Below are 10,427 nucleotides of genomic sequence, written 5' to 3'. Positions count from 1 at the left end.
GATTGTTTTTGGGTGGGAAAGGGGCATATCTTTTTTCTATCTGAAACAAGGGCTGAATTTCGAGTTATTTGAAACAAAATACAGGCCCAAGCTAAGGATAACAATTTAAAGAAGACAAATAAGAAAAGGCTGCTGAAATTGGCCCCCTAAAAGGCCCATAAAGATTTGGAATTTTTTGTTTGATTTCGCCGGCCTTAAAGTCGCCTGGGATTCCGAATCTCAAGCATCCTTAACGGAAGCGCCACTGGACGACTTGGTTGTCCCCCTTTGTTTCGGGCTGTAGAGGGGTATTACGGACGAGATAAGCGGAGTTCAGTCTATCGCCTTGTTAGCCGGCTTCCAAAGGAGGAAAAATGAAGATTAACTTACACTTTCCGCTGCTTAACTGCGGTTCCTTGAAGCAGTCCCTGTTCGACGAAGCCAAATTCTTGCTCCATCCATCTTCTTAACCATCGATATTCGTTTACTTCATCAGCCGAATGATGCACGACAACAACGAGCCTTGATAACGGGCGGACGTCTACACCGCAATAGAGGCTTCTTTTGGGCATGGCACAGTCGAAATTATAGCCACGTTTGGGCGTGTATTTTGGGTCACACAAGTCGATCATTTTATCCAATAGGCTTCGGCCAACACGACGATTATATTGTGTTGGATTGACGAACAATTCCAACTCGGCCGCATATCTATTTGCGGTTCGTTTGCCGGAGAATTCACTTGCCATAATGAAGCCATAAATCATCTCGTTCTCGCTATTCATGGGATATCCGCGTCCTGGCTTATGCTCTGCTGCGATAAGACAGGGGAAACCCGCAGCTTCGTTTCCGTCCACACGAATTTTCATTACATGTTCAGATATATCGTCCAACTCAATGCATCGCGTAGAATTTTTAATGTACCAGTTATACAGTTTGGTCAGACCCGGGATATCCTTTGCCTCCACCGGGCGGAGATAAACGTTGGTCTTTGGAGCAAAAGGGTGCGGTTCAGGTCTCATCTTAGCCACAGCTCTGACATGAGCAGTGTTCCGTTTCTTCTCTTCTATCTCTTTGGCCTTTTCGTGCTCAAGTCTGAGATTCCAGTTATAAACATAGCCGGCAGATGTTTCATGGGCATGAGCATTTTCCGGAATCGACATATCGAGATGGGCGGTTGGCGCTTCAAAATCCAGCTCCACAAACCCGGTTACTCCATCAGGATGGAAGTCGGCGTTGGTGAAAGGGCCAGAATGTATCTCGACGTAGGAGCCAAGTCTTATAGTGTACTCCAACCAGTCAGCGAATCTTTTGGTCCACTCATCATCATGGATATCCCAAGGACGATATTGCCAGTCGACCAAGACGGGCTGAAAATCTGAATTGTTTCGCAACTCAATGCTGGCTTCTCGGTGATCTTCGGGGACAGTGAGGGTAGACCTCGCAACTACGATACCGGTCGAACCATGGTGACCGTGGCTAGCAGACTCTGAATCCGGAAGAGCTAGATTTATGCCCTTGGGTGGCTCGAGGACAAAGCTTCTAATGCGACGAGAGATTTCAGAATCAGGGCTAGTCCCTGGTCCTTCTCGAGCAAGCTTTAACGATTTCGCACTGATTTCATCTTCCTCGGGTTCGAGTAGCCTCATACGAATCTTGTGCAATTCTCGTTCTTGGAGCCTTTGAAGCTTGGCCCTTTTTTCTTCTATGGTGAACACTTTAACAGGTGCATTTTTATTTTTCTCCGCATTTGGAACCGACTGGCCGATTGAAGGATCGCCACTTTCCTTTCCCGCGTCCCTTTGTGCCACAACTGGATTTCCTTTATCTTGCTCAACGCCCTGCTTGCGAGCATGCAATCGAGGGCCAACCATGTTATGTTCGTCTTGGCGAAAAACTATCTCGTCAGAGCCGCTTGAATCCATATCTATATTAGAAGGGCCATAATTAGAATGAGTCCCATAATGGGCTGGGGGAACAACAGGGGATATACCATCAGCAACATGATAATCCGCAGTCTCTTTCGCTTCCTGGCAGCTTGATCCACTGCGCAGGTCTTCGGGTTCAAGTTGTTCGGAGATCCTTGGTTCTATTGTTGAAACAGAAAAGCTGACCGACATGGATGGCTTAGAAGCTGGGCTGACAGCTTGGTCTTCCGGAGCCGTGTCTCTAGGCAGATCCGTCAGAATGGGATATGACTTGATGGGAATAGAGTTGGAGGTGGAAACTAACAAAGTCAGCAAGGGGTTCACTGAGATATTTGCCACAAAGATATGAGACGAATCAGAGGGATCAAAGTGAAAAAAGTGAGGTAGTATACTGAAAAGAGGGGAAACTAGAAGAAGATGAGCCACTCAAACTCACGTTTTTCAGCTCTATTGGCTGGAATGTCATTCACTTGTGATCTTGCGTTCTGTTTGTTTACTTCAATGTGATTTTTTTTGGATGTTCCTGATGAAACGCTGCTTGCTAGGGTTTCTACAGGATTCCTCGGCTTTCCGGAGTTTGGAGAAGTCATGACAGTACTTGCAGTTCCCATACTGACATTGAGCTTAGCATCTCGGCTGTCAGAGGCATGCTTTGCGGGTGTTGCTTTGAACCTGGGAGTCTCTGCTGCATGAGAAGCAGCTTCGTTTTCTGTTTTTTTGGGCATATTCCTATAGTTGGTTGCAGCTTGACTATGAAATGCCCGAAAAGCTGCCATGAGTTCCTTCCACTTTTCCGGACCCGCGTTTGAGTCCATGTTGAGTTACCGCTAGAACCATTGTTAGATATCAGACAGACAAGGCAAGACTCTGATGTCCGTGCCTGAAAACCAACAGTTAAGTTCCTCTATTGAGAGTCCAAACTGCTGTTGGTTCATAGTGCTAAGCCATGATGTTTGGTCGATACATACCGGAAGAGGAATGCAGCCCGATATCACTTGATAATCAGGTGGTTGACACAGTACTTTATCACTTGAGGTGAAGCGGATGAAGAATAATGATGAGAGATAGATTGGAAAAATCACATAGAATGAGAGGGTAAGTCGAGCGGGAGGATGTTGTGAGTAGGTATGTGAAGGGGGTGTAGAGGTGCACGTGTGTGAGCTATTATGCCGTTGCCATGAAACCAGATAGAGATAGAATGAGTCACAAAAGAAAGCAAGGAAAATGAAAAATTCCAAAAGCTTTTCTATCAAAGAGAAAAAATTTACCTCTGTGTGTTAGTCCCGAACAGTAGTTGTGTTATAGATACATGCGGAGCCAAACTGTCTCCGACGAATGGATGTTGTAGCTCGGCACTCCTGAAAAAAACATGGTGAACAACCATCTTCTACACTACACATATTACTTCTACGTGGAATAAAGGGCAGGAAGGATTGAACATAGTAGGCATGCTTTCAGTTCTGAGAAAAGCTCGACTCAAGGATAAGGAGATGCGGATTCTAATGCTGTACGGCCAGTGCTCTCCCTGGCTTCCGCTGTTGCTCTCTGCTAATCCTCGTCAGAGGACTGGACAACGCAGGCAAAACCACCATTGTGAAAAGGATTATGAATGAAGATGTCACCACCGTAAGCCCAACGCTCGGTTTTATTATTAAAACCATCGAATTTAGGGGGTAAGCGTCGGAGTTCCTTTGCTTCTTGACAAAATCGCTGACGGCTGGCTAGGTATAAGTTGAATATCTGTAAGATGAACCCACTACCAACCCCTTTTTGATGAAGGCCGCTGAAGCTCGTGTTGGCAAGGGGATGTTGGCGGCCAAAGAACTTTACGATCTTACTGGAGAAACTATTTCGAAAAGACGGACGCACTGATTTGGGTGGTTGATGCTACGGACCGATTGAGAGTTGATGATTGCCGCCAGGAGCTGGCTGGCTTGCTTTTGGAAGAGGTATGGGCAGTGAGGACATTCGGGCCTTGCAACACCTATTGTTTTAGCAACTTGTGCAAACGTAATACGGCTGACTTATGAGAAGCGACTTATGGGGGCGAGTCTTCTAGTTTTTCTAAACAAAACCGATGTTGATGGCTGTATGAATGAAGCGGATGTTCGAGAAGTAAGATTTTCCCACCCTACGCCGTGACTCCCCATACTCCAAGAAGCTGGCATTAACTATCGCAGGCATTGCAGTTAGATGCAATTAAAACGCATAAATGGACCATAATCCGATGCAGTGCTATGACGGGCCTGAACTTGAATGAGGGCCTTTCATGGGTGGTACAGGATGCGAAAGAACGTCTGTTTCTTTACTGACTCGGCGGCGTCAACCTGTTCCAACTGAGTTTCCCAGCCACGAGGCTAAGTTACGTTTCGAGAGGACGCGAACTAGAAGCTCTATGTGAAACAAATACTTTTACGTATCGTCATAGTTACAGGTGCCACAGCGGGACCGTTGATATTATGAATTCCTGATAACAAAGAACTACAAAGCACAGAGTGCATAACTTACTTATGTAGCTAGTAATATGATGCGGACAACAAGGTGTCTTGCAGCTGAATTTTCTTCAGGGCGTGGGCGGGACAGCTCCCGGCCCATGGGTCGCAGGAGTTGGGGAACCAAAGTCATGTTGCCTATAACAAGAAAGCCAACGGACTCCGTCTGTCATGTAGTTAGCCGCATTCACCTAGGACAAAAGCGATAATTGACTCATCACGAAGCAGGAGTTGGGACTGCCATCTGCGTGCCGACGATGCTCTCTCGCTTGCTGGGAGTCGGGGGAATCTCATTATGTAAGGCAGGCAGGTGGCTCGGTTGGACTGTAAATTCGGATGTTTCAACCCGCCCAATTACTGGTCCTAAGCTATTTCCTACCGACTGGTGAGGGTCTTGATGCGAGGACGAGAACGCACCTGGGGCGGTTGTTGGTTGCAAAAGAGGTTGTCAGCGCCACCAGGCTGTTTGGATTTTGCTAAGTGACGGCACACAATGCCGCTCGAGCAGGGCCCTGAAGGTGCGGAGGATGTCAACGACTTCCTCGTACGCATCCGAGAGCTCGGCGAGAAACGCGATAAGGAAGATGAGGAGAGAACGAGAAAACTCGAAGAGGAGATCTTACAGGGCCGGAGAGAGCGGGAAGCTAGGCGAGCTGGTATGCTTTGAAGCTTTCCTTCACATGATGTCAACATTGAGAAAAATAAATAAACAAATCCCACGTCCCACTATTTAGTCCATGTCTAACCATTCATTCTACTTTACAGAACGCGCGCGGTCTATTTCTCCGACGAAGGATTCCCCCCCGATACTGGGTAGTCTAATTCAGAGGGAGTCGCTTTTGAGCGCGTCCACATCGTCGCAGTCAATCGTCCCTCCGGTTGAGCTGCTCCCCACTACAAAATCCCTCGATTTGGACCTGATATCACGCGATACAGCCCCTGATGGTGTTGATACGGATATAAACAATCAAATCGATGGTGATTCAAAAGGAAATACTGAAAATTACCCACCCCCATCCAGTCGATCCCGCGCTATGTCCTGGAGGCAACGCCTACTATCAAGAGATATTGAGCCCTTGACTTCTTTGAAATTTCTCGGGGATCTAACCCCAATTACACCGGAAAAGGCAGATAGAGGAACGTCAGCGACCGAATCCGACTCAACGATGTCGCGCGAGCAAATTGCACAGTCGTTAGGTTCGAAGGACCCCTCATGGTTCAAACAAACAAGTGACCGAGGAATTGGCTCGCAGGCATATAGAAGGGCACCGAATGCATCTTTATCAGAGCTACAACTATCTGGGGGCACCATTAAACTCCCTGGGTTGAGCAAAGAGTCCCCCATTGCCCTAGAAGCGAGCTATGACAATGGCGAAAAGTCCCGCTCTCCATCGCGAGCAAGTTCCGTTTACGGTGGAAGCAGCTTTGGGAATCGTTACTCTAGCGTGTCCGCCTCTGGAACCAGTGGGCTGGGATCTCCAGTTCCACTGTCAAGCACTCACAGACTCGACGGTCGTCCACCTTCGAGCAGTGGCGATAACCAAACACCTGATCGTGTTACAATGTCACCTTCGCAAAGTCGCCTTGCATCTGATCGCCCATCGTCACCCACTAAAGGCTTAGGCGGTTTTGTCCAAAGTGCCATGATGAAACGCTCCGATAGTGTTTCAAAACGATGGAGCGCACAGCCAGGCTCAAACACTTTTCGAAATAGTTTTATTTCAACCCGTGGTGATCTTCCTGGTTCCAGAGCAAGCTTCCAATCCTCGAAGCTCCAAGCTACCTCGACGGCGCAAGAACCCATCTCTCGGCCAGGATCGAGCCATAGTGAGGCGACTGTAGTACGGCATTCTTCGGACGAGAATCCCGCTCCAAATACCGAGAACGAAGCTCCCAAAGATGGAACTACACCAAGCAACCGCATAGGAAGATCGTCCTTCTCATATTCTGGTTCGAGACCCGGCTCAGTTTCAACACCAGACGACCTACCCATCACTCCATCCAAAACAATGGACCCGAAAAGATGGAGTCCTACGAAGGCTTCGTGGTTGGAAAGTGCGCTTAACAAGCCGGAATTCCCGAGGCTGAAGACGCCCAAAACACCTCATGACCCCGAATGGAAAAAGGATTTTACCCACAAGCTTCGGTCTTCTAGAGATATTGGTCGCAGTGATAAAAGTCGAGACTCATACGCAGAACCTACGATGGGCAGGGAAAAACTGGGCGATAGGGACCCTGGCATGATAGAGGCGCTTAAGAGTTCAGACTCACATACAACTTCTCCCGGAAAGGTCCACCCAGCAGGTTCAGAAACCCCGTTCGAGACAACTAGTTCCAGTATTGTGGAAGATACAACCAAAGACAAACCCCAGTCACAATACCCAGCTATCCCTCCAGAATCCCAGGAACTAGAGTTGAAAATACGCGAGGCTTCGCGAGGCAACACACCTGTCGTCTCCCCTATAGCGAGGTCACCAAACAGTCCTATTGAAAAAGTGCCTTCGAGCTTAGGTACCTCTAACCCCCCGGGCCCAAGGCCTCCGGTGAATGATTTCCGTGCAAACCTTCGGCGTCGTGAGGCTCCAATCGAGAAACCTAGCAACGACGAGCCCGAGTTTAAGAGTGTATTCGGAAAGCTGCGGAGAACCGAGACTAAAAACTATGTTGCGCCCAATGAGCTCAAAGAGAATATTCTCAAAGGGAAAGCTGCTTTGAATGCAACAGGAGGCCCAAGGAAAACCCCGAGGGTCGATGAATTCAAGGATAGCATTCTGAAGCAAAAAGAAGCGATGAAAGTGGGTGGAGGTTCCATTAGACGGACGACAAACGATGACAGGCGGCTCCCTGGAGCCCCACAGTCCCCAATTCCCGAAGCTATCGCAAGAAGAAACGCATTGAACAGGTCTGATAGCACGAGAAGCAATATTTCGACTTCCAGCGGCATTCCTCTGACTCCCAAGCCGTTCCAGTCAAAATTTTCACACTCCAACACTGAATCAGAGCCATCCCTTCGATCAGGTCAAACCTCACCTGTAAAACAGCCGGAAAAGGAACATGCCCCCGAGCAGTTGCCAGTCGCTTCCATACCTGACCCTTCCCGGAAAATCCCCGAGGATGCTCAGATCAAAACCCATTCGCCACTACCTAGCTCGCCAGCACCTCGTCCCCGCAGCGAAACTGTTAAGAGTAAACTCGCCGATCGTCTAAATCCAGCGCTCGCGGGAATTCTTGCCAGAGGCCCACCATCTGAAACCAAGCCTGCTTCGGCGAATTCCGTAGATATTTATAGTACCCGGTGTTCCCAAGAGTCCTCTGCTGCTCCGCTAACACACATGACAAAATCCCGCGCCAAAGGCCCTAAAAGACGATTGCCACAGAAGGTGAAGGCAGAGAGGTCGCAATCCACGCCACAAGCCGACGACCCTTTTCCACCAGGCATGAAACTGGATGACTATCCCACCGACATATCTCTAACAAAAGGTATGCCGGGCTTCACTGAACAACTGGGATCTTTGAATATCAATGGCCAGGAGACTGCGATGCCCTCTAGCCGAGTTGATTCGTTAAACAGTTTGCCCAAGTCAAATAACCTTCACTCAGATCTCTCGTCTAAAAATCTTGCCGTCAGTAAACCTGAATTGCTACCTTCCACTACCTCTTCTGAGCCGAAGGAGCCTGCCAGGCTTATATCAAAACCATCCCCTCTTAGCATCAACACCGAACCAAAAGACAACCCTAGAGCTGTATCCAATTATCCAGCCTCTCCCTTGGGTTCAAGTCAGAGTCCCATCATTCCGAAGAAGCCGCGTTTATACGAAAGATCTTCAGCTCATGACATTAAGCAGCCCAGCCATTTGTCAACCGCTTCCGGCGAGGAAGCCGGCGACTCTCAGGTAACGGGCCTGAAATCACACCCTTCACGAGATGGAATATCTTCATATATAGGCAAACGTGTCGTAAGTCCGCCGGTGCCACCAAAGCCATCCTCAATCAATACTGCCCAATCCAACAGCCAAGGCCTCGTCTCGTCTAATTCACCGTTCCCTCAAACACCTGAAGCGGCGCGACTTTTTTCTACTTTTTTTGATGTAGCCCCCAGTGCTAAACATAAAGTCGACATTGATCCTTCCGCCATTCTATCATCCAACTCGGTGCCATCTCCAAAAACGAAAACTCTGAGGAGACAGATCTGGGAATTCGGCAATGATGGTAAAAGGAGGGATTTACCGGCGAACCAAGAATACATTCTTTTTGAACAGAGTATGTATTTGTGCATTCACACCTTCGAGACCGCCAATGGATCTAGGACCACCCAGACGCATTTGTGGTGTGGCGATGGTATCAGTGAAGGCACTATCGAAGACGCTCAGCTATTCGCCCGCAAACTGGCCAGGGAGAACAACTCTAAACTCGAGATTTTGCGACAAGGGAAGGAGACAGCGAATTTTATCCAAGCGCTTGGAGGCATCATCCTTACGCGGCGGGGATCAAGTAGCCGAGCCGATTCTCCGGCTCTATACATGCTCTGCGGCCGCAGGCATCTAGGCCAGATAGCTTTCGATGAGGTCGATATGACGCGTCAAAGTCTCTGTTCTGGGTATCCTTTCATTTTATCTGCGAAATTTGGCAACTTATATCTGTGGAAAGGACGAGGTAGCACCGCGGACGAACTCGGATGTGCGCGACTCATTGGAATGGACCTCGGGTTGACGGGTGAAATCGAAGAAATCACCGAAGGCGAAGAGCCAAGCAGTTTCTTTGATTGTTTTCCCAATTCCCACGTTGATCGAACGTATCCATCCGCTGATCATTGGAGATTCAAGGCAAACAATGAGAAGTTTTGCTCCCGATTGTTCCGAATAGACCATGGACTTGGTCAAGGGTTTGGTGCTGCGTTTTGGAACCGCCGGGGCGCCAATTCCCCCGTAACACGACCAAATGATACGGTGCAGTCAATTGAACCTTTCTGCCAGCGAGATCTCGACAGCGGACATATATATGTCCTGGATGCTTTCTTCGAGATTTATGTGTAAGTCGACCCATATTTACTTCTCAATCGCCACAGCTCTTTGAACCAAAATTAATCATACACACATGTAGCATTGTTGGTGGGCAGGCCTTTTCGCGCTCCGCGGAATTCGCATCTGCTCTAGTGTTTGCTCAAGAATACGGTTTCCTCGCTGTTTCTGAACAAGACAGGCCTTTCCTTCCAAAGAGCTATGTTGTCTTAAATGGATTGACAGAAGAGTGCAAGCGCGCGTTTAGAAAGTGGGACGATCGTCTGGATGGTTTTAGCAACGGTCAGCCTGTTCGGGTTCTGCCACTGAATGCGGCAATCGAGGCAATTAGATGAGCGATTCATTGATTTCCCTTTCTCTTTTCCAGTCCAAAATTTTCCTTTATTTCCGGTGCATAAGCATGTTGTTGGTTAGTAACCTGGTTGAGCCTATCGTTTGCCATGACTCTCGTCTTTGTTAATTATTTTTGTCTTGAAGATTCCCATGGATAGCTAAATAAATTTGCTTCGTTTGCCATCGGATGATACATACCTTGCTGTACTTCTAGCTAGCATGACTGGAGCGATAGCAGTGATGTATGTACTACAAAAGACTGGACGTTCACTCAAAGGAATGGAACAGGTGCTGGACACACGTAATTGAGAAGCTCCTTGAGCTCATCCCCCTTTTTCCCATGCTTCTAGCACTTCTCCTTTGATTCCGTCAATTTGTTGTCCGTATCTTAAGTAAAAGTTCAATATTTCAGGCCTTGATGTGTCTCAGCCAAGACGGAACGTGCCGTGCCGTTTTGATATAATCTTCACGACGCCCCCCATATCCCAAAAAAGATGGGAGAAAAAAAAGAGAGACAGAGACTTCAGATAATTCTGCATCAACCGCGAATCGAACGCGGGCAGCTTGCTTGGAAGGCAAGCGTCATACCACTAGACCATTGATGCTGTTCTGCGTCACAACAGAACCGTTGTGAATTCAGGTCTTTGTAGAGGCTGCGCATATCCTCGGCTTCTGGAGGC

General features: G+C 48.2%; 3 protein-coding genes and 1 non-coding gene across 4 annotated transcripts; 2 read left to right on the top strand and 2 right to left on the bottom strand.

Moving 5' to 3' along the window:
• Positions 1–229: 229 nt before the first annotated feature.
• Positions 230–3,203, bottom strand: CIMG_03296 (uncharacterized protein; the record flags this gene model as incomplete). Its single annotated transcript, XM_001243854.2, has 4 exons — positions 2,873–3,203; positions 2,341–2,731; positions 370–2,203; positions 230–317 (listed from the first exon to the last, which is right to left on the bottom strand). Exons 2-4 carry the CDS (start codon positions 2,717–2,719, stop codon positions 230–232), a joined length of 2,301 nt encoding a protein of 766 aa, XP_001243855.2. The 5' UTR covers positions 2,720–2,731; positions 2,873–3,203.
• A 149-nt stretch (positions 3,204–3,352) lies between these two features.
• On the top strand, positions 3,353–4,216 carry CIMG_03295 (small GTP-binding protein; the record flags this gene model as incomplete). The annotated part of the gene is made up of 6 exons (XM_001243853.2): positions 3,353–3,411; positions 3,467–3,577; positions 3,630–3,646; positions 3,708–3,853; positions 3,939–4,019; positions 4,085–4,216. The coding sequence occupies 6 exons, from the start codon at positions 3,353–3,355 to the stop codon at positions 4,214–4,216; spliced, it is 546 nt and encodes a 181-aa protein (XP_001243854.2).
• Positions 4,217–4,889: 673 nt separating this feature from the next.
• CIMG_03294 (uncharacterized protein) lies at positions 4,890–9,749 on the top strand (the record flags this gene model as incomplete). The annotated part of the gene is made up of 3 exons (XM_001243852.1): positions 4,890–5,052; positions 5,162–9,425; positions 9,497–9,749. The coding sequence occupies 3 exons, from the start codon at positions 4,890–4,892 to the stop codon at positions 9,747–9,749; spliced, it is 4,680 nt and encodes a 1,559-aa protein (XP_001243853.1).
• A 532-nt stretch (positions 9,750–10,281) lies between these two features.
• On the bottom strand, positions 10,282–10,352 carry CIMG_15113. Its single transcript has one exon. It is a non-coding gene; the product is annotated as a tRNA-Gly (tRNA).
• Between the last annotated feature and the right edge of the window lie 75 nt (positions 10,353–10,427).

This window comes from Coccidioides immitis, assembly GCF_000149335.2.
Source record: "Coccidioides immitis RS genomic scaffold supercont3.6, whole genome shotgun sequence".
Taxonomy (NCBI): domain Eukaryota; kingdom Fungi; phylum Ascomycota; class Eurotiomycetes; order Onygenales; family Onygenaceae; genus Coccidioides; species Coccidioides immitis.
The sequence above is the reverse complement of the archived record's forward strand: the minus strand, read 5'-3'. Positions and strand labels throughout refer to the sequence as shown.